The sequence below is a fragment of the Leuresthes tenuis genome, unplaced genomic scaffold (genome assembly GCF_036924035.1).
Source record: "Leuresthes tenuis unplaced genomic scaffold, fLeuTen1.0.hap1 SCAF_18, whole genome shotgun sequence".
NCBI classification, from domain to species: Eukaryota; Metazoa; Chordata; class Actinopteri; order Atheriniformes; family Atherinopsidae; genus Leuresthes; species Leuresthes tenuis.
In genome coordinates this window covers 31,456,000-31,479,995 of record NW_027325372.1, presented here as the reverse complement: position 1 = coordinate 31,479,995, position 23,996 = coordinate 31,456,000, and the positions used below count along the sequence as shown (strand labels likewise).

The 23,996-nt window shown below is 39.4% G+C and overlaps 1 protein-coding gene across 1 annotated transcript in view; it reads right to left on the bottom strand.

Moving 5' to 3' along the window:
• col28a1a (collagen, type XXVIII, alpha 1a) overlaps positions 1-23,996 on the bottom strand; it is an 82,648-nt gene that overhangs the window by 39,929 nt on the left and 18,723 nt on the right. Inside the window, exons 4-15 of the mRNA XM_072371099.1 lie at positions 21,710-21,763; positions 21,576-21,620; positions 21,030-21,056; positions 19,196-19,240; positions 19,049-19,093; positions 14,776-14,829; positions 14,614-14,682; positions 14,425-14,493; positions 11,733-11,801; positions 11,378-11,446; positions 11,215-11,283; positions 11,051-11,119 (exon numbers count right to left, since the gene is read on the bottom strand). Of these exons, the coding sequence (XP_072227200.1) occupies positions 11,051-11,119; positions 11,215-11,283; positions 11,378-11,446; positions 11,733-11,801; positions 14,425-14,493; positions 14,614-14,682; positions 14,776-14,829; positions 19,049-19,093; positions 19,196-19,240; positions 21,030-21,056; positions 21,576-21,620; positions 21,710-21,763 (684 nt within the window). The remainder of the gene's footprint in view (positions 1-11,050; positions 11,120-11,214; positions 11,284-11,377; positions 11,447-11,732; positions 11,802-14,424; positions 14,494-14,613; positions 14,683-14,775; positions 14,830-19,048; positions 19,094-19,195; positions 19,241-21,029; positions 21,057-21,575; positions 21,621-21,709; positions 21,764-23,996) is intronic.

Below are 23,996 nucleotides of genomic sequence, written 5' to 3'. Positions count from 1 at the left end.
AGAGTGAAGCTTTACTAATCGGACACTGGACAGACACCAAAGCTACCAGGAAACCTGGGCTTGGGAAGACAGTGACTAAGGATTTTAGGCGTTTTTCTCTGGACTAAGGAGTACGAGAGGAAGAACTGGGAGGCTGTTCTGGAGAGGGTGTGTGCCAGACTAACCAAACGAAAATGGTTGCTCTTTCAGCTCTCAGACAGTGGCCGGATCCTCATTGCTAAGAACTTGGTCGCCTCAGCCCTTTGGCACAGGCTGACTGTCTTGCCTCCATCAAGAGGCCTGATCGAGGACATTCAGAAGAAGATTGTAGATTTTTTTCTGGTCTGGGCGGCACTGGACTCGGGCTGCTGTCCTGTATCTTCCGGTGCAGGAGGGGGGACAAGGACTGGTGGACATCACGTCGTGTTGCAGCACTCAGACTTCAGACCACCCAGAGGCTGCTCTACACCGTTGGTCTGCCATGGACGGACATTGCCTGTCTCCTGCTGAGGAAAGCTGGACGTCTCGGCTATGATAAACACTTGTTCCTGATCCAGCCTCAGACAGTGGATTTAACTGGACTGACATCTTTCTACTGGTCGGTGCTCCAGGCCTGGCAGATTTTAACTTTTAAACAGAAAACTGGAACCACACCGGGGATGTGGCTCTTTGAAGAGCCACTCTCTGTCTTCTGCCAGCCTGAGAGAGGCTGGACTGGTGAAACTTGGCCATCTATTAAAAACATCTGTCCCTCACCTGGCAGACCAGCTGTGCATCAAGTCCACCAGAGTGCTGCTCAGGCTGGTGGAAGAGATCTGTGTTTCCCTGCCAGCAGGCCTCAGGGCGTTTGCTGAAAACCGGACTCTATCTGACCAATGGGATGATGAGTACGTTTTTCCCTCCCTGGCTGTGTTTCCAGCTTGGGACAATGGCAGCCAGAGGAGAATGACCTGCTTAGTCTAGAAACCTCAGAGGCCACAGACTTTGAGACTCTGGGGAAGAAAGACATTTACTTCCTCTGCATTAAGGTGTTAAACGTACGCTCGCTGGCAGGGGTGAAGGTGTCGAGGTGGACTGAGCTTTTTAGCGTGAGATCTTCCCCGAGGTCCCTGTACAAATCCCCTGACAACAAACGGACAGGAGACCGCCAGTGGAGGATTGTACACGGGGCCATAGCTACGAACAGGTATCTGGTGCACCTTGATCCAAACATGGGGGACGCCTGCCCTTTCTGCTCCCAGTCAGAGACAGTTTTCCATCTCTTTGTGCAGTGTCCCAGATGAGAGGCTCTGTTCAAACACCTTCAGAGGTGGTTTAAGGGGTTTAGTCAGGTGTTTTGTTTTAGTTTTTTTTATTTTTGGCCCACGATATTGTTCCAAAGAGAAGTCTTTTCCACCAACTGATCAACTGTGTTTCAGGGACAGCAAAGTTGGCCATCTGGAAGACCAGGAAGAACAGGGTCAGAGGTCAGGGATCAGAAGACGTGGTGGCCATGGTGACTGGGCTGATGGCAGCTCAGTAGATTTCAGGTTTTATAAACTGACCGTAAAAACACAGGAGTTTGTGAATATATGGGGAGTGAAGGATGTCCTGTACTCTGTTAGAGGACACTGATCCTGAACTTTAAAAAAAATAAAAGTTTGTTTTTGTTTTAGGTTTTTTATTTTTGCCGTTTTTGGTTTGATATTTTAGCTTGTTTTGAGTTGGTGAAAAAGAAAACTAAATAGAACGATTTTGTTTTGATTTGTTTTAAAATCAAATCTTTCTTTTTTTTTTTCAATTTGAATTGAATTTATCTAAACAGTAATCCAGAGGTTCATACAAGAGTTATTCCAAGGTCTGGGTTTTAACCGTCATGCCTAGCTGAGTTGATCTTCGGTCTCAGCCACCCTGAACTGAGGTGGTGTCCACATGTGGCAAATGTTAATGGGGGCATGCCATCCTTTCACGAGGAAGAATCACATTTTTAAGGAGGCCATTATCAGGAACTCCTGTGATTGTCCTGAATCTAGGGAAGACCCTTCAGCCAGGACTCTCGAGCCTGGTCTACTAAATGCAGTGCATGCAACAGAAACTGAACATCCACTGTCCTACCTAGATAGTTACCTGTTCCTACCAAGCAGAGTAATCAGTAGCCAGAGTTCTGATGAGAACTAACAGGAGAAATCATGTTTCTCCAGTTTTAGCTTCTCTTCACTGGCTCCCTGTTAAATTCAGAATAGAATTTAAGATTCTTCTCCTCACATATAAATCTCCAGGGGCTGGATAGTGTAGTGGTATGATTGCCACCCTTCATGTGGTAGATCTGGGTTCGAATCCCCTGCATGAAAGGTACTACCTCCAGTAGGGGTCCTTAGGCAAGACCCCCTTACCCTATCTGTAAGTCGCTTTGGATAAAAGCGTCTGCTAAATGCATAAACATAACATAACAAACTCTTAATGACCGAGCTCCATCATATCTTAAAGATCTCATTGTAAGATATTTTCCTAACAGAGCACTTCACTCCCAAACTGCAGGTTTACTTGTTGTTCCCAGAGTTTCTAAAATTAGAATGGGAGGTAGAGCCATCAGTTATCAGGCCCCTCTCTTATGGAATAAGCTGCCAGTATATGTCCGGGAAGCAGCACTATATAAATAAAACTGAATTGAATTTTATAGTACCGCTGGCTGAGGAGGAGAAGTGATAGCCAAAGTAAATTAAAGTATCTCTTTAAATCCTTTAATATGAAAGCAAAAATGATAGTAAATCCTTTGAAAGCTTCACACTCAACCTGTCTCACCCCAGGCTACTCTCACCCACAGTATGAAAACGTACGAAAAGTAATGCACAGATTTTCGCGCATATTCCTACGAATATCCATCAACATGAGTGACCAGTGCGCCTGCGCAAAGCCTGAAGTCAGGGCTTACGTGGCTTTTATTCAGAGGAAAATAACCATTTTAAAATAGTTTCGACATTATAAAACATTGTCGAAAACAAAAAAAAATTTACTTTTTTTTTTTTTTTTTTACAATCTTCCTCCAGGGAATGTATGCAAGCTTTAGTTTGTTAGTTTTTATTTTTGTTTCGAAGGTTACTATAGTGGTTACTAAGGACACTACTATCACTGTAGCGTCCGCAAGCGTCACGTTAATCACCATAGGCTACTGTTTTGTGTGTTTGTTTGTTTGTTTGAATTTGCTTTTATTCCGGCTTTGCTGCTGAAACATGGCGATAAAGGAAATACAGGCAGGCAACGGAGAAATAACTGTTTTGGATGAACAACAGCGCACCCTGAACGATCAGTGCCCACCGATATCTTCTGCATCAAATCAGAGCGCTGAGGCGAATGGAGATAGCCTGAATGATTATATTTACAGGAGGATGTATTCACGGACAGCTAATATATAAACAAACAAAATAAAGATAGGATTTATTTGTCATTCTTATGCATCACATAAAAATTAAATTGCGTTTCACACATCCACCGTTTGGAGATCAGTGCAGTTAATTTCAACAAAAAAATAAATAAATAAGGAAACATGGATAAATAAATCAAAACAGATAAAAATAGTCACAGATAAAAGAGAATAAAAATGATCATTTAATAGGTGCTCTAACAAATTAACAGCTACAGACACTACACACTCATAGCAGTTCTGTTTTGAGCTAAACTAACACAGTTTGGACAGGGTGGAGCAAATAAAATGAGACCCAGGCTGGCTGAATTTACTGCAAGATCCAAATGCTAAGAAACACTGTAAGTGTCCGGAAATCCCTTCATCATCTGCACATCATCGCTAATAAACAACATTTGTAAAGCTATGTATGCAAAAGTTAAAACTGTATATCCAGATACGTATTGGCACTACAACATACTGAAGTCTTGGTCATCTAGGACCATTATTTAATCCAGCTTGGTCTTAATAAGGGTCTGAGAAAGTACACCTCAAAGGGCCTTGCCTTGGAGCGAGATGGAAATTAAACTTTGGTGTAGGACAAGAGTGACGACATCATTGGAAAGGTCTTGACCCAGGGAGTAACATATGTCAGTATGAAAATTGTGGGCAGCTCCTGCTCCTCGGAGGTGACCTCTGAACCTTGAACCTGAGAGACTGTTGAAAGCTTACAGACCAGTTGTAAACAGTTTTGGAAAGCTCTTGACCTACTACTATACTACTATCACCAGTGGGACACCTGTAGGGGGTGCCACTAAGTAGGGTCAAAACCCAGAAAAAAAAAAAAAACATGATTTCACCCCTTTAACTATAAGCAAGATCAAGTCTGACTAAACAGATGTGCTTCCCAACCCCAAAACCTATAATAAGTCTGAAAGTTTTCTGGCCACAATTTCACATATTAGAGGAAACACATTCAAACTACAAAACATATGGCGCTGCCCGCCACTGTGTACGGCAATTGAGTACAAATTTTAGTTTTTATATCGTGCTTCTGGGTTAGGGTCAGGGTTGCAAAATTAGAGTTTAAAAAAAAACTTAAAAATATCTGCGCATTCTTAACTGACAAAGTATAACCCTAACATGTATGTTTATGTTGTGAGAAAAGCTATGAAAACATAAACATATGCTAATTTAGACAGGATTCCTGGCACTCTGCTTCGTCTACAGAAGGGAGCGTGTTCAATATCTGAAACGAATGGAAGCCATTTTTCACTGCAGGGAATTGTGCATTCCCACTGGTCGCTAGTGTCATTGGATATTGGTAGGATAATGCACAAAAATCTGTACATAACTTTTCGTACGTTTCAATATGAACCCGTTCATGAGAATACGTTGCTCACCCACATTGGAAGACACAAAAATCAGCTTTATTTGGTGTTTTTGTCTGATTTGTTATCTGAAATAGTACCTATTATGGACAAAGTTTTAAAGATTTAAAGAACTATTATCATCATTTCCCACATCCTCAGATGTAAAGTAAAATTAGAGTAGCCTTCCAAATGTGTTGCCCACACAATTGGGCTGCCTGATTGACAGTACTTAAGCCTCTCAACATACAATATTGTTGCTCCACTAAAGAAGAAAATACTGACTAATGCTGCTAAGCATGGTAAGATACCTTTATTGCAGATATAAAATCCCTGCACAGTTTCTGGTTCAAATTATTCAAAGCTAATAGAGACATAACACTAAGTTTCTTTTCAGCATTGTGTGAATATGTGCCAGATTTACAAAGAGTCATAGTGCTGTTGCGCAAAGCATTCATTTAGTGCTTTGTAGTAATGATTTTATCAACCTTTTTACCAAGAAAGTTGTCCACTAGAGAAAAAGAATCTCTCTCATGCCACAATTGACTCACTCTTTTGTCTAAGGCTATGGATTTAGAAAATTGTGGAAGGTCTGATTCAGAGTTTTATTTACATTGAGTTTCTCCCAATGACCTTTCTGAATTAATGTCAATAATAAAGGCCTCTAAATCATGTTGATGACTCTTGGACTCCATCATACTGAGGATGCTCTACCCCTTATCAAGACCTCTCTACTTGCTCAAATAAGTCTATCAACTGGCTTTTAAGTCAGTTGTGATTAAACATTGTTTAATAAGCCTGCTTAACAACAACAATTGCCCAAAAGGGACCTATATTGTTTTATCTATACATGCTTCCTTTGAGAAACATAAGGACACATGAAATACATTTCCACTGATATGGCAATGACATCTAGCTCTGTTCATCAATGGAACCTGATGAAACTAATCGGTTTCTAAAGTTAAAGGCTTGTCTTGGAGGGATAAAGGTCCACATGACTTGAATTTTTAATTCAATTACCGTAAATTCCGGACTATAGAGCGCACCTGAATATAAGCCGCACCTTCTAATTTTAAAAAGAAAATCCATTTTGTATAGACTGCACTGGATTATAAGCCGCGGGTGTCCACACTGTAGTATGAAATATTTACACAGAAAGATGTTACATATGAGGATTTTTAAACTTTTAATTAAATGTGTATGGTAACATAAACAAATACATACTACAAATGCTTTTTTTTTTTTTTTTTAACAAACAGTGCCTGTAACACGGCTGGTAAAAAAACAAGACAGTAGCCTACCAGGAAAATTCATTGAACGCCTTTAATTTAAAAGCTGCATCATATGCATTTCTTCGTTTGTTTTCCATGTTGAGGGTGAGTACAAATGACCGATTTACAATAATTCAGTAGTGTGAGTGTGTTTGACTTATTGTACAATTTCATCAGACCACTGAACTATTCGTTCATTTTATTGGTCTAATGTTAAGAGGCAAAATGTTTTTGGCGGCATGAAAAAAAATATAAAATAAATTAGCCGCACCGTATTATAAACTGCGGTGCTCAAAGTCTGGGGAAAAAAAGTAGCGGCTTATAGTCCGGAATTTACGGTATTCAATTCTGACACATTTCTTCTTTGCAAGTCTCTACACACTTGTTCCTTGTAAATTTTAGAACAGAATTTAAAGTAATCTTTATCATATAACATCATTTCACTTAATATCAGAGCTCCAGCCTATCTGAAATATTTCATTGTTCTCTATTGTCACAAGAAAAAGCTCACACTCACCACTGCTCTCAGTATCTAGGTCTATTAGAAAGGGACTAGAAAGGGATGTAGAGCCTTTATTTTCTGGGCTCCTCTCCTGTGAAACCAGTTTCCTACCAATCCCTACAAAATCCAAAACCAATTCCCAAGGCAATTTACAAATCTATCTGCCAGTGAAGCCAAATAGTTACAGTACACAATGTTCTTTGTTTGACTATATTGCTGATATTAAGCAGTGGTTGGCCCCAAATTTTCTTAATTTAAATGATGATAAAACTGAATGTATTGTGTTTGGGGATACTGTGATGGCTAACTTTGGCACCTTGTCTTCAAAGCTCAATTCAACCGTCAGAAATCTGGGCGTGACCTTTGACGGTCATCTGAGGTTTGACAAACAAAATGACAATGTTGTCAGGACTAGTATTTTCCAGTTGCGTGTCCTGGCCAAAGTTAAAATATTTTCAAGCTGTCACAACCTTGAGAAAGCCATCCATGCCCTAATAAGTTCAAGGTTAGACTACTGCAATGCACTTTATGTCGGCATCTCCCAGTTTTCTCTCAGTCACCTTCAACTTGTGCAAAATGCTGCTGTACCGTCTTTTAACCAACACTAACAGACGTGTGCATATCACTCCTGTTCTTAACTCCCTTCATTGGCTTCCTGTCCTTTTTTAGAATTGATTTTAAAACTTTTAATGTTTAAAGCTCTTAACAGCCTCACCCCATCGTATTTATCTGAGCTTTTAACTGTCCATAATCCTGGGAGAGCTTTTAGGTCAACAAATCAACTGCCCCCAGGCTCTGGAATAAGCTCCCCGCCGAGATGCATCTTATTTCTGACCTGGGCCTCTTTAAATCTAGGCTAAAAACATACTAATTTCAGATGGCTTTTAATACCTAGTAGTATGATGAAACTTATCTTGTTTGATTTTTTTTTTTTTTTTTTTTTTTTAAATTGTTTTTACTTATTCTTCTCTTTATTTATCATCTACTGTAAAGCAATTTGGTACACTGAAAGAATTGTTGTAAAGGGCTGTATAAATAAAGTACATTTACCTTTCCCTGACTACGGCACAGAGACCCCTTCTGCTTTTAAAACTAACCTTAAACGTGTTTTTGAGAGAGCCTACCTTTACAGTAAATTAATGACTTTTTCTATACTTTTGACTCGTTTTTATGTTAGCATCTTACTGTGATGGCTCGTTGTTTTAATTAGTACTATTATTTCTATTTTTAAATTGTTCTGTCATGTTTTCCAAGCATTTTTTTTTTTTAAACCCATCTGCTTGAATCATACATTAATGAAGTTGAATGGAATTGAACTGAACTGAATTGCATCAATCAATGTCCCTGGCTCACTCTGTCTGTGTCTACATTTCTACATTGTTTAAATCCAGCTGTGGTAGGAAAGGAAGATTGGAATAGTATTCCTCTCCCAAAGTTCTAACAATTGGTGTCCTCTGTTCCCAGACATTCATGGACTGTTAAGAGACGCTGCTACACAGTGATAGAAATGGCCCTGTCCAAACTTTTTTGAGATTCGTTGCTGTCATCAAATTGCCATCAAGATTAACTAATATTTTTCATAAGATGATCCAATGTCTCACTTTTAACTATTGTTATGTTTTTACTATATTCTTTGGTGAAATAATATTGGTTCATGAGATTTGCCAGTCATTGAATTCTGTTTTCATTTACATTTTACACAGTTTTCTTTTGAATTGGGGATGTATATTATATATAAACTGTAGCGAATTCAAGTGTGGAATTTAATACAAACTTAAGACTTTAAATGACTGCAACATTCTTTTGTGTGGATTGTCAGTGTGAAAATACCAGATGGGGGATTTCTACATCAAAGAAGATCAATTTACAACAACCTTTGCCCATGAAAGCATTTTGGGGGAGTTTTCTCAGCCCCTCTTTCCACAGACCTGTGCCATAAATTTAGGTGAATGCATTAATAGTTTAGAGCCAACTAAGCTGAACAAACAACAGACCCTCTCAGGAGAGTATTGGGGAAAACCAAAGCAGGACCCTTCTGACCCTATCTGGGTCAAAGTAAACAATGGTGACAGTTTGCCCTGACTCTGACTCAAGCCAGAGACAGTCGCTGCATGGACCTCTCAAAAGGATCTCACCCAGAATCACTTTTTAGCTGAATCTTGAAACTGTATTAAATGTGCTTGATATCTTCTCATGTTCTCAGTGATATCACAAGCTGCATTTTAATACCTTTTTCATGATCGTACGTGGAAGGATACGAAAGAAGTAATTATTTTGGAAAATGACTAATCAGCTTATGGAGCCACATTGCCCCAGAGTGGTCCATAGTACTGAATAGTTAAACCCAAAACGAAATCAACAACTTGCATATGACATTTATATGAGATAATGCAACTGTTAACCAATGTTTTCCTGCTGTTTCTTATTGTATTCCATGTTTAACACAGGAAAATAACCTTGTTTGGTTATTTACAAACAGTTTCACGCATACCATTGGCTGAAAGTGTAGTGTAGGTCTACATCATGCCCTGCCTCCGCGAATCAAACTCCGGAAACCGCAAGGGAAAGTCAGAATATTGAAAGATCAGCAGTCCAGATCAGATGATAAGATGAAGAGCAGAGAGTTTTAAGATTGATGGAATGAGAGTCTGGCGAAGAGTCTTTGAAAATGGCAGGAGAGGAAGATGAGATGGTAGAAGAAGGTCCAAACAAAACAGAAAGAGAAGAATGTAGTAGAATGATATATTTTGCATTTTTCCTTTGTCCATCATCCTGTCTCGTCTCTATAGCACGTTTTAAACTCTGCTGCTGTACGCCTCCTCACCTATTTTTGATCACCAAAAGGAACAAATGTTAAGCTTGTCAACCTTTTTGTCAATCATTGGTGAATTTAAGTTCACCTCATCAGAGTTGGTCAGCAACCAAAACCAACTTGACCCTTGGACAGTTTTGTCATTATTTGCGGTAATTCCGACACACCACCCCGTTCGTCTTCTGAGCTACCAGAAGCCCTCCAGCGTAGGAAAGCAACCGGTCCAGTTCCTGAAAGTCAACCACAACGAAGGCCGCGAGACGTGGAACCGAGAGGGACCCAATGGGACCCACTGGCGATTACCTGTGATTCGGAGCTGACCTAACCGTAAGACCTGTCCTGTTCTTACATTTCAGATGGTGGGTGTCGAGAGAATTTTCTGCTAAAATGATAAACTAACCCAAGTTGTTAGCTTTTAAATTCAAATAGTAACAAACCTAGACTATTTGAATGATTCCGGTATCCACCCATCCCCTCGTGTTTCTTATATAATCATCCATATTCAAAGCATTTCTCCTGTTGTCTTAAGGTTCATGTCTTTGGTCATGTCATTTTAATAAATGGTTCATATATATATACATATATCAAATCAAATGGTTTTTGTGTAGGTGTTCTTTACGTATGTGTGAGTCCAACAAAATGAGAATTCACGAGTAGAGACTATATGAGACTGGAATTTGTTATTAATTCATGATTAATAATTTATTATTAATCTAACATACTATAATCGTAAGATTCTGTTTTTTTTCCCCTTCGATTGAAGGTGGTGCCCTAAAACTAGGTAAAATAAGGCTTATTCAGATAGTGAGAAATTTCGGATAAATTCTTATATCTTATCACATCACGCTACGTGTCCGCTATAAATATATTTTGTTGGTGTCTCATGTGCTGGCTATATATAATTTGGCTACAGAACTAATATAGAATACGAATATAATTTAGACAGTCCAAGGGGCTACTTTTCTGTAATGAGTACCCTACTTTTTTTTTGCACTTCATTTTTGGCGTTAAGTACAGCATAGTATAGTGGTAAGATTGTCACCTGTGATGGTAAATTTTACGTCTCTTAGGACAGCTTAAGAAACCTCCACAACAGACTTTCCAATCTGCATAAACTATTTGTCTCAAGATAATTGTTTTAACTTCCTGTCTCTTAATTATTCTCAAGACCACATCCTGCATCCTGCCCTCCCCTGGAGGTGTGGTAACACACCCAAAGAACAAAGCTCCCCCCCTCAGGTAGAAATGTTTTGGCTTCCCTTTGTCCTGGGTCTTTTTTCACCACAATTCGCTGAGTTGTGTGGACTGACCTCTCCTGCAGAAGAAAATAAAAGCTTGGCCGTCCGGCAGAAAATAAAGGTCTAATATTTAATTTCACATCAGAGGTATTAGGAAGGAAGTGCAAAACTTCCACGACACAGCTTTCATGCGGGTGACCTGGGTTTTAATCCCCTGCATGAAAGGTATTACCTCCAGAAGGGGTCCTTAGGCAAGGCCCCCTTACTCTATCCGCCTACCAGTGTAAGTCGCTTTGGATAAAAGCGTCGACCAAATACATAAACATAAAGTTATATATGCAATATATATATATATATATATATATATATATATATATGCAAAACCTTTATAAAAAATTATTCACAGCTCCTCCATCTAAAATAATTAATTCTAGAGAACTTTACTCTCAGTTCTCCACTTCTGCAAACATGAAAGTCACAGTTTCAGCTTTATTCTGACCTTTGATCCAACAATACCCAGTCCTGGAGGTCCTCTGGCACCAGAGAGGCCAGCAGGTCCTTGTTCCCCCTAAAGTCAGAATGAATTTTTTAAGATTTAAAATGTAGTTACACAAATATAAAATAATAGGAATAGGGAAAATCCTAATATTCAAATGGCCTTACCTGTTCCCCTTGGATGCCTTCACCTAGAAACCCTAATAAACCTGGCAGCCCCGGGTCACCCACATTTCCCTTAGAGAGTAATAAGAGGTGAGGCATATCAACCTTTATGGCATCACAGCTTCATACTGCACGTGTTGGCAGTTCCAGCAACAACAAACCATACCTTATCACCTTTGTACCCAAGTCCTGGAGGTCCACGACTGCCCTTGGGGCCTTCATACCCTCTCTCACCCTGTAAGAAACATACAGGAAAATAAAGAGTCAAACCATAAAACCATTATCTCTAGATTATACCACAGGTAAAGATTATGGTTTTATTTTTATATAAAAAAAAAAAAAAACATACCTTTTCATTACAATGAAAAGGAACATAGCTTTTCACGACAAATATCACATGTTCTTTCTTTATTGTTAATCTATATGTTAATATATATATATATGTGTGTGTATGTATATGATTATCAATAAAGAAAGAACATGTGATATTTGTCATGAAAAGGTATGTTCCAGGAACTTACCTGGGGTCCTGGGAGACCCTCACCTGGAAAACCTGGTGACCCTTGTATTCCTGAAGGCCCTGGTGGACCCTAAACACATCAAGGCAAAAATGTTCACCGTAATAAAAATGTAAACAGAATTGTTAGAGGGGCTGCTACAGTACATAATTATAAGCATTTTTATGGGTGGCAATGCCGAAGGCATTAGAGAACATATATTACTATTGTGTCAGACTCTTATTATTATCCCGTTTACACCCTAAATTTTGGCGTGCTACAAGTCCCGCACCGTTAGTCCCACCGTGATAAAAAGCACATCCCCATGTGCCCAGTGATCGGAAATAGTGTGCTAGTATTCTTTTCTCTCATTACTTGAACGTAATCCAGGAAAATTGGGCAAAACTGGGAATTTTGGCCCTATGTAAATGCATGAGTAATGCAAGTAATAGGACAAAATCAGTCCTATTTGGAGGCCTCGTAACTCAGCCATATGGCATTACAGAGACATCATTCAAAGTTTAGACGGGGCAGGAAAGACTAAACATTAAATTGACTAAAGAGGTTGTTGAAATATTGTATAGCTTTGACACAATGGCAGTTTAAGTTTTAGGAAAAATCAGGACTCCTCTCACTCTCCTGGAGTCTCACACTCTATTTTGACCAGTTTGAAATTAATACCAAAATCACAAACACTTCTCATGTCCAACATGTCTGCTGCTCCTAGACAAATTGTTGGTTTTAGCTTTTGGTCATACCACTAGTTTTGCCATAGTTTCCTTTTGTCACATCTGTTAGCTTTGTTATGTGTTTAGTTCTTTGTTGAAATAATTAGTTTTTCCATAGTTTTAGTTTCTCTTGCCCTGCTATTTAGCTACACTCACTTCACCTGTGAATTCCCCCTCAGCTGCACTACATCACTAATCACCTCCCTTCAATATTTAGTTTCCAGATTCCCTATGCACTCTGCCAGATCCTCACCATCATTCCTGTGTTAAGGTTGGTCATGTCAAGTTTGCTTCCATATCTTAGTCATAGTTCATGTCAGGTTTTGTTTTTGTTAGGTTTTTTTGGAATTCCGGCTCAGCCGTGACTTTTGTTTGGATTGTTTGTTTGTTTGTGTTTAAAAATAAATCAAGTTTTAGGGTTTCATCTAGTTCTGAGTTCCAAGTTTCATTGTAAATGAACGCACAAGGGACAACTGTCACTCCCCAGGGTCCTAAAGAGGAACGCATTGCTGCGCGTGTCAGTGACGGAGTGGTTAATTTCAATTCAAGAAAAATTAAAGAAAATGAAGAAAAAAGACTAATAAAAGGAGGAGACATGTTTTGGATCCTTCATTGAGTCTGCTCCTAGAAAATAAATTTGTTTAGCTGCACTATAGGGAATTCCTAATAGTACCAATGTCATTTAAAATGTGAATTTAATTTACAGTATGCATACTTATTTTTATCTATAAAAATATGTTGTGGTTTCCACTTCTGAGTTCACACACAAACGTTTAAATAAAAAGTATTCTGCGTAAAGCATGAGGTTTTGGTGGATGATTGGTATTCCAGACAGTTTCATAATGTATGGCTGATGTTAATCGGGTAGGCCTTTGTTTAACAATGTTCATTGTTGTTTATCCATGATTTCAAATAATTCTACAACGGCTTTTTAGCGCAAACTATTGGCCCATAGGGTATTACAAAAGTAACTACTTGAGCGCCAGTTAATGCCCAAATTACACAAAAATAACTTATTGAGTTGAAATCATTTGTTGACAGCTTGGTCCCCTGTTCCCATCTGTGCCCCTGCTTCTACATAACTAGTGGCCAAAAACACCGTTGATGATGATAGCAGGTGTTATCACGCTGTGCTCCAGCTTCAAACTTGTGACAGACTGAACTGAATGGAATGATGGGCAGATATGTTGTTGAGAACATGCTCCTGGTATCAACAGTTGACTCCTTCAGAGCTCTCATTGGAAAAATGCAACTGGCTTGTGAAACCTGCTTAGAAAAAAAATCCAAATTCTTAGACATGTTTAAACTAAAAAACAGGGTAAAAAAAAAACGCAGTAGTTACTTTCCCTGGAAACTAGTTCCTTTTATAGTAGAATAATTCAGTTACTAACAGTTACTTTTTTGGATAAGTAACTATAACTAATTACTTTTTAAAAGTAATGTGCCCAACACTGCTCATGACACACATGCGCGACAGGGCGCACATATTCCTATTATTCTAAATTCATCAACTAGGCCTTACGTGTTATAACAGGTTTATGCCAGCCACTCAGTACACACACAGTCCCATTATTCTTAGTTTTGCCTTGTCTTCACCTTTTTTCCTCAGTTCCCTCTGGTCATCAACTCCACTCCCTTCACCTGTGTTTCATTATAATCAGCTGCACTGACTCACTAATCATCCTCCTCTGTATTTAGTCTCCCGGTTTGTTCATGCTTATTGTCAAATCCTCACCGTCAGTTATGTTGTTCATGTCAGTTTTTTTTTTTTGTCATGTTTAAGTCAAGTAGTTTTTCTTAGTTATAGTCAAGTTTTTCTTTGTTCCTAAGGTTTTCAAGAAAACCACCAATCACTGTCACTGACAGATATGTAATACTGGATCATTTCCTCAACAAATAGATTACAATGTTCATTGTTTTGCTTGCTCATTGGATCTCTAATGTGAAAATCTTATGTACAAATATGAAAACAAAAGTTATTAACTCACAGGCATCCCTGGCTCACCGATACCCATTGGTCCAGGTGAACCGGATCTTCCCTGGTTCCCCTTGTCACCCTGAAATGTAAATAACAGATGACTGATAAAAAAATGATTGAGCACAAGACATCCACTGGCCAGCCCAAGTAAGGCAACGGTCTTTATTTAATCAAATATTAAAAGGAAGTATGAATTCACCTTCGGTCCAGGGAATCCAACACCATTATCTCCTGGAGGTCCGGGCGCACCTCTTGGACCACGGTCACCCTTTCACGGAAAGGATATGAGATTCACTCAAGTTCCCTCAAGCATAGAAAATTTCTCTTAAAGTATCGGACACTTAATTGCCAATGTTCATACTTTAGGTCCAGAACCCCCCTCAGGACCCTGTTCTCCAGGTGCCCCTTTGATTCCCTAAAGAGGAACAAAACAGAGAAGGAGAAGAATTTGCATGTGATGTTACAAATAATATCAAGAAAACTTGATTTTTTTTTTTTTTTACATTGTGATGCATAGATTAAGATGTTGGGCGTATTTGAAAGATTTTCCTCTACGTGAGAGCAATGTAAGGGGAAGTATTGCTCTTTTTCTTTGCTTGTCACTGTTTTGGAAAGATCATTTACCAGCTCTGTCGGTTGACATGAGACTGTCTCCCCCATTTATTGCAGTGTGAATCCCTCACTGGCTTCATAACAACAAACAGTAGCATAGAATCAAACAAAGACGTGGAGGAGAGTGACAGTTTCTTCAACTGCGTCCACCAAGAGTGCATCACCACTTTGGGTGGATTTATAATTTTGGGTCAGTCTCAGAAAAGCCTACAGATTGTACATGGGTACTGTAAAATGGGTTGTGGACTCATTCCTGGTAATATTACTTGTTAATTAGCAAGGGACCAAAATAATTAACGTAATAAACATAGTATATGATGAATTTATAAAAAGATACTAAACTAATGCAGTCAGGAACACAGAGTGCATGGAATCCTCCAAATGCATAATAAGATAATTAGGCACAAATTATATATTCCATACATTCTTCCCCCTCAAAACCCGACACCTACTATATATCAATCATACTGTGGCTCTACCACTGACAGTTCCGTCTCAGATTCAAGGACATCATGCCGCCAGGAGCCTCTATTCAGCAGAAGAAATTAGATGTGCGCAACAGAGGTCAGGTAAGGTCATTCCTACCACTTAACTTTTTCAAAACTCAACCCCTACCAATGCTGATTGTGTAACATTAAATAAGCCTCTGCAGACATACTCTGCAGAAGGCTTTAGCCACCTTTCTGCACATATTCACTAGCATTCACTTACACCTGGAAAGACATGTTGATGCATAAAAATCAGTGAATTGAATAGAATAAAAAAGAAAAATACTTCAAAAGAAAATTCTAAACTAGTCAAGAAGCTCAAAATTATTATTTTACAATAATTGTATATCAAAAGTGAAGCCTCTCTTTAAAAGGTATGCATGTTATTATGTACATGTCATTATTGCATGTTCCGCACACGTTCAGTTAACGTCAGAAGGGTCGGATAGAGCTAAGAGTGTTCTGATTTAACTGCATGACATCTTTCAAGAGCACGTTTGGTTGAGAGCTTCTGGTTGGCTTTGGTTGCCAGCTATGGAAGTAAATTGTAACCATAATTCAAATTAAAATGCATTTGCAGATATAAAATCTGAGAGCGCACAATGATCTGTGATGCGTCCTCTAAAGACCCGGCAATTCAGTCAATTTCCCGGCACATTTGCAGTGTAATGCAATGCAGATGTGCATACCGCCCCCTACCGAACAAGATGGGTAGCTCGGCCAGCAGGGAGCTGAAATCACTCTGTTGCGCCGCTCAGAATGCTTTTTCGTTTTCGAATCATGGGCAGTACTTTGCGGGCAGACCATGAAAATGAAAAAGCAAAAATGTGCAGTCTTGAAGAATAAAATGGAATGATTGATTGCCAATTTTATTTATGAGTCCAATAATGCTGCCACATTCTTAAAATGAAAAAGCATTTCTGCAAATGCATTTGAATTTTCAAATTGAATTTTGGTATCCATTTGCTGGGGCATATTTTGAAAATTAAATCTCAAATGTCTTTCTTTTTAATTAAATGAAAGATTGAGCACTCTTGAAGAAGAAAATTAAAATGCAAATAAGATGATTGATTATTAATTTAATTCATGAGTCAAATAATGCAGCCACATTTTTAAAATGAAAAAGCATTTCTGCAAATTCTTTTTAATTTGAATTATGGTTATGATTTACTTCCATAGCCATCTGCTGGATTCTAGGAGTATTGTTATTCCACAGAACACTCGAATGCACAAATCTTATTCTAAAATCCTAGAAAGCTTCAGAAATTCAGTTTTATTGTGTTTTACAATAAGACAACCAAAAAGTAGGTGTATGATTCATGAATTGTCAGAAATATAAAAGGATGGCCAATTCGTGCACTTTGACCTTTGTCAGCATTGGTTTTTGACAGACAGTCTGACCTGTCAAATACATTTTAATTATCATTTGTTCTACGAATTCAGTTTAACGTATTCATTTATTTTGGAGTCGTTTTAAGAAGTTTTTCATTATTTTAAGGAATAATAATGTTAATAACACCTATAATGACAAATTGTAATAGCAATTATAATAGTAAGGAAAAGAAAAATAGTGATAATTATAGGCCTTGCTCTGATAGGGAGCAAAGGTTTTTTGGGAGTTAGTCCTCCACAAAACATAGGATCCACTGCTTTCCACAGCTTCTCATGCTCACCAATAAGTTAAATTCTGTGAATATCTTTCCTAAGAAATTATGCCACATTTTGTTCCACACTTGATCAGCAAACTTTGCATTGTGCCTTTCTTTCACCAGGTCAGACTCAAGGAAAACACCAGTTGGCCATTGAAACTGAAAATCTGTGACTCTTGTTCTTAAATACTGCTGATAGTAATATTTTAAACGGTATATGTGCAACAATAGATAGTTGTCTAAACTTTTGGAGGTATCTAGAGGTGGAGTTCATGGGAATTGGAGACATAAAACCCAGTGGACCTCTGATGATGCTTCCCGTTGTTCTACCAATGCTGAAGGGGGCAGCAAGAATTTAAGGAGAGGATGAATGGATAATATGTGCCCAAATCCTAATCCTCTGGGACAACGCCTGTTAAAAGACTTCAACCAAACATTGCAAGCTTGGAATACCTGCTTTAGAAAGGCTACATTTGGAGGGGGATAAGACCTAATCCACAGCTCACATTCCACAAGTGCAAAGCAGAAGATAGGCTAAGAGTGTGTAGTTTTCACTGCAGCTCTGACTGTTACATCAAAGATGAAGGGGGACACAAAATTCTTTCAATTTGAACTCACACCCAAATGTGTCTGTATCATAATTGAAGTACATAATGGTAAAATAAGCTTGAAAGTAACAGCCAGCTGTGGAACAGTACACATTCTGTATCAATGTCAAGTTCCCACTTTGATTATAATTTTGCATAGATGCAGCCATGTTAAAAAAAGATGAGAAATGGACTGTCTTTGGTAAACAGACTGCATTTGTATAGCACTTTCCAAGTTTTGATGACCACTCAGAGTAGTGTACAGGAAAAGCCACATTTACACACACACCTACTGCATTTTTCTGATATACGTTCAGCACATTTGTCCACCATACTTACACTCACATGCTGGCTCTAACATGAGGGGAGGCTGTGGGGTTTATCTTGCCCAAAGACACTTTGACATGTCCCTATAACATCTTAATGACAGAATGAAGCCAGCCTTAACCTTAAGACTGGAAGTAAAGGGAAAGTCTAGCCTCAATAATGATTGAGAGTTCATTAATAAGCACTTTTAGATAATAAAAGAACAGCTAGAACAACTAGCACTAGTCCATGTTTGTTATCAATGTAAAAACCTAAAAGCAATGGTAGCAAAATCATTCTAATTACACATGATGTTAGCTACCTGTTGAGACATAACAAACTCCTCCAGGAGAAATACCTCTTTTCATATCAATCTTTGCAGAGCAGACAAATATCACATTTTTGGTATAACTTCGACTAACACTGAAGTGGTATTGAAGTGCATCATTTTTATCCATTAATTTCCATCAAATTTGGTAGAGGTACAGCTTAGGAAAGGGTTCCTCTATATTGGCCCTTTGGGGCCCCCTCCCTGCATGTTTTAGATGTGTCCCTGATTCAACACCCCTGGTCCAAATAAGCGAGTCCTTAAGAGGCTTGTCCAGAACTTAAGGACAAGCTGTTGAAATTAAATTATTTGAAATAACATAAAATAAAAACTTTACTGAAGAGAGCCATTTTAGTAAAATCAGGTGTGTTGCAGCACAGTATCATCTAAAACCTGGCCCCTAAAGACAGGAGTGGGGAAATACTGTCTTTTCAGAGCATATTCATAAACATAGTTGACAGAGAATCAAAGTTATATGGCTGTTGTCAACTCTACAGATTACTGGGATGAAGTCAAGATTTTTCAGTTTTACTGTTAGATCTGACCACAAAAAGGTCTGTTTATTTGAAAATCATACATGGGCTTTCATTGAATTGCTTGGCGAGTGTGTATCCATCATGCATGAAGTATATTGGACAATGGAGTAAAAGGTTACAAATTTCACCTGCTCTCCTTTGGGACCCTTAGGACCAGGAGTTCCTTCCGCACCCTGTTAAGACACAACAAGGCATTGCGACTTTTATATGCTGAACACTATTTTTTTTTCTATTACTGTTTATTGAATAGATGAAAGATAAACCACAAAGCTGACTTGCTCTCCCTTTGTACCAGTGGCACCACATTCTCCATTTTCACCCTGGAAGATACAATCACAAAAAATATAGCTGACATGAAGTTCAAATCAAGCATCTGACTTATCTGGGCACTGATGCAGAAGCTTCACTGGCTTGTCCGTTTGAAAACTATGGCAACAGCTGCTGTCTGTGTATGTAGGTCTTTTGATATATCCAAATAACAGACACATGACTATACATGCATGAAAATTGTTTCAAAAGATACATTCTTCTTTTAAATAATTTGTATCATGAATAATCCATTTATCCATCCATAGTCTACCGCTTCTCCGGAGATCTGGTCGCAGGGGCAGCTGCTTGAGCAGAGAAGCCCCGACATCCCTGTCCCCGACCACTTCCTCCAGCTCGTCTGGGGGGGACCCAGAGGCCTTCCCAGGTCAGCCGAGAGACATGGTCTCTCCAACGTGTCCTGAGTCTTCCCCGGGGTCTCCTCTCAGTGGGACATGCCCGGAACACCTCACCAGGGAGGCATCCTAACCAGATGCCAGAGCCACCTCATCTGGCTCCTCTTCATGCAGAGGAGTAGTGGCTCTACTCCGAGCTCCTTCCGCACGACCGAACTTCTCATCCTATCTCTAAGGGAGAGCCCAGACACCCTGCACAAGAAGCCCATTTCGGCCAATTGTATTTGCGATCTCGTTCTTTTGGTCACTACCCACAGCTCGTGACCATAGGTGAGGGTTGGAACGTAGATTGACCTGTAAACTGAGCCTTCTGGCTCAGCTACTTCTTTACCACGACAGGCCAATGCAGAGCCTGCATCACTACTGACGTCGCACCGATCCGCCTGTCAATCTCACACTCCATTCGTCCCTCACTCGTAAACAAGACCCTGAGATACTTGAACGCCTCCATTTGGGCAAGGATCTCATTCCCAACCCGGAGAGGGCGTTCCACCCTTTTCCGGCTGAGGATTTTTTTTTTTTTCTCGTCTCGGATTTGAAGGTGCCGATTCTCATCCCAGCCGCTTCACACTCCAGTGAGAGCTGAAGATCACGGCTCGACGATGCTAACAGAACCATATCATCCACAAAAAGCAGGGACCCAATTCTGAAGTCGCCGGACCCCCTCAACGCCCTTGCTGCACCTAGAAATTCTTTTCATAGAAAATTATGAACCCTCACCAGAAACATATTCGACTTACTACGGCAATGCGGACCAAACTGACATACAGAGACCAAACAGCCCCTATCAAGGGGTCCGGCACTCCATACTCCCGGAGCACCCCCCACAGGACTCCCGAGGGACAGGATCGAACACCTTGTCCAAGTCCACAAAACACATGTAGAGTGGTTAGGCAAACTCCCATGCACCCTCCAGGACCCTGCTGAGGGCATAGAGCTGGTCCACTGTTCCACGGCCAGGAAGAAAACCACACCCAGTGAATCCGAGATCCTCCTCTCCAATACCCCCGAATAGACCTTATCAGGGAGCCTGAGGAGTGTGATTCCCCTGTAGTTGGAACACACCCTTCAGTCCTTTTTAAAGAGGGGGACCACCACCCCGATTTGCCAGTCCAGAGGCACTGTCCCCAATGTCCACGCAATGTTGCAGAGGCGTGTCAACCAAGACAGCCCTACAACATCCAGAGCCTTGAGGAACTCCGGTTGGACCTCATCCACCCCTGGGGCCTTGCCACCGAGGAGCTTTTTGACCACCTTGGCAACTTCAGCCCTAGGAATTCTTACATATATTATACAATAATATATGCATGTATATATGTAATAATTAAATTTGAGGGTAGAGCATAGGTGAAATTTTAAACTGTACTTTATAAATTATAATGCATACCTTTTCCCCTTTGATGCCAGGTTGGCCCTACAGAAACAAATACTTTACATTACTATCAGTCCAATGATTATCCAACAAACATAACATTTCTGTAATAGAACAGTTACATGCTACTGTAATAGAATAGACAACCAAACATTATCCAATTAGGACCAGGTGGAGTCCAGGTTATTATAAGTTCAGTTACAAAATTATCTGTAGATTTATTAAATGATAACCCTGTTGAATTATCCAAACGTGTTAGTGTCTGGGTAGATACTACTGGCATAGAAATACCTACCAGCCTAACTACATAGTAGATGAGAAGATCAACACCCCTAGTCAAACTAAATATTACACTATTTTTCCAACTTGTAAAGTATAAACAAAACAGAGGAAAAACATGTCTATATATAAGCCTAGATTTAAAAAAAATAAATAACTATAGTAAAAACAAGGTAAAATCCTTGTGACATAATTTATGACCTGTGAACAAGATTAAAGGAAAATGCTTTAAGACGCCTGTGCCTTGGCAAGAGAAGGTTGACAAAAATATTTGATGATTACCTCAAGGCCTTTGACTCCTGGACGACCATTATTACCAGGATCACCCTGAAAAGATGAAGCCCAGACCATCAAATTCCCATCATAAATTCTTTCTGTTTACAGCACTACACTTTATGAAACCAGCAGAAACTTACATGAGATCCCTTTAGACCTAGAACTCCATCCAACCCTGGCTCACCTGGTATCCCCTAAATGAAAACAAGGGAACAGAACAACAACTTTCAGCTCCCTTTTAATTGGGGCTGGTACCGCTTACCTTAGCAACAGGCAAGTTGGTCAAATATATTAACATTGTTTTATCAAATTAAGGAGCAGCAACATTTTCACTTCACTCCTCAAATTTTTATTTTAAAAATAATCTCATCATCATTAAGTGCCCATAATCAGGTGATGTTATTCAAGCAGTCCATTTTAATATCAATTTGACCATTTTCAGCAATTGAATAACACAAGTAATTGAGTAAGTCATATGGGCAATCCTTTCAAGCATCTGTTGAATTGTTTCACTGAAACCCATCACTGATCCTTGGTCACAACAGATTTTGACTGGCTAGAGTCTACGCCATCTGCCATTGAGCAAGAAGCACAGCACACGCTGAACAGATTGCCAGTACATCACAGGGCTAACAAAGAGACCAATAAGTATGCAGACTTACAGTCACATCAAGAGTAATTTAGAATTATTAATCAACCTAGCATGGATGTTTTTGAGTTGTGGTAGAAAGCAGAGCACAACCATGCAGACCACAAAGGAAATCTCCAGCAGATATTTAAACTGTCATAACTATAATGACTGACATAATGCAAGAAAATGAGCTACAGACTGCTGAATGAACTCGATTAACTCATTTACTTATGACAAACTGTCACAGCCTCGGACACAGGACACAGATGCAGGGTCAGTTCCAAAGCAAAGAGGTTTATTAAATATAAACAATAAACTAAGTTGAGGATCTCCCGACAGAGCAAAGAAAAAGGCTGAAAATCCTAAAACGCTCTCCTCAGTAACTATGGCTGGGGAGATTGCCGCTATGAAAAATTATCAAAATAGTTCTCTCCAAACGCGAGGAAAACAGAAAAGCTATGAAAGATAATAAAACAAAATCACGCTCTCCTAATGTGGCGGATTTAAACAAAGGAACGCTCTCTTAAAAACTGAGGCACTATGAAACATTAACTATAAACTTAAAGCGCTCCTTTAACGCGCTCCCCTGCATGAAAGGTACTACCTCTAGTAGGGGTCCTCAGGCAAGACCCCCTTACCCTGACTGCCTACCAGTGTAAGTCGCTTTGGATAAAAGCGTCTGCTAAATACATAAACAGAGAAGTGACAGATGTAAAACAAAACACAAACTCACTCCACTGGCGGAGGACTATGAACAATTTTACGCACAAAAAAGCTCCGCTAACGGAGGTGACTATAAACGATTACAACAAAAGATCTCTCCCAAAAACGGAGGAACTAAACAGGCTATGAAAAACTTACCGTTATCAAATAAACTATGGCTAGGTATAAATTACAAGGAAATGGCTCTGCACGAAAATCGCTCACTGCTGGCTCGAGGATTCTGTGGCTGTGGTTCAAGGAATGGCTGGTAATGAAGCTCATGGACAGAGACAACATACTGGCACAAGACAAGGGAGACTATTTGAGCACATGAGGAGCCATGGGCAACAGGTGAAAACACTTTGGGAATCAGGGAAGACAATCAGACACTTGACACAGGAGGAAGGGCAAGGTACCTGAAACAAGAGGGGAAGTTAGTGAATTTCAAAATAAAACAGGAAATGACGAGAAAGACATGAAAAAATCCTAAATCGTGACACAAATAAAGTTAACAGAAAGTTAGATTGTACTTTTTCCAAAATGCGGTTTGGAATAGCCTACCCCACTGTTTGGACTGGATTCCTCTTAAAGAAATATCACATCCCATCCATTCATGCAGGGTGCTGACAACTCCAGTCTCTTTAAAATAGCATGGCAAATAAAAGGAAGTTTTGATTGAAATAATCTAGATTACTTCTGTTGTCAACAGATCACCCCCTTAATTAATACTTCCATATTGGATTTGATCAGTCTGTCTTTGTTGACAGGATGTTAAGGTTGCTGTAATTAAACCTTTACTTAAAAAACCTACTCTTCATTCAAAAGTGTTGACTAATTATCGACCTATATCCAATCTCCCTTTTTTGTCTAAAGTTCTTGAAAAAATTGTTGCAGTTCAACTTTGTGATCATTTACATAGAAATAATCTGTTTGAAGAGTTTCAGTCAGGATTCAGAGTGCATCATAGCACAGAAACAGCACTGGTGAAAGTTACCAATGATCTCCTCTTAGCCTCTGATAGCGGACTTGTTTCTGTTCTTGTCCTGTTGGATCTCAGTGCTGCATTTGATACGATCGATCACAGCATTCTGTTA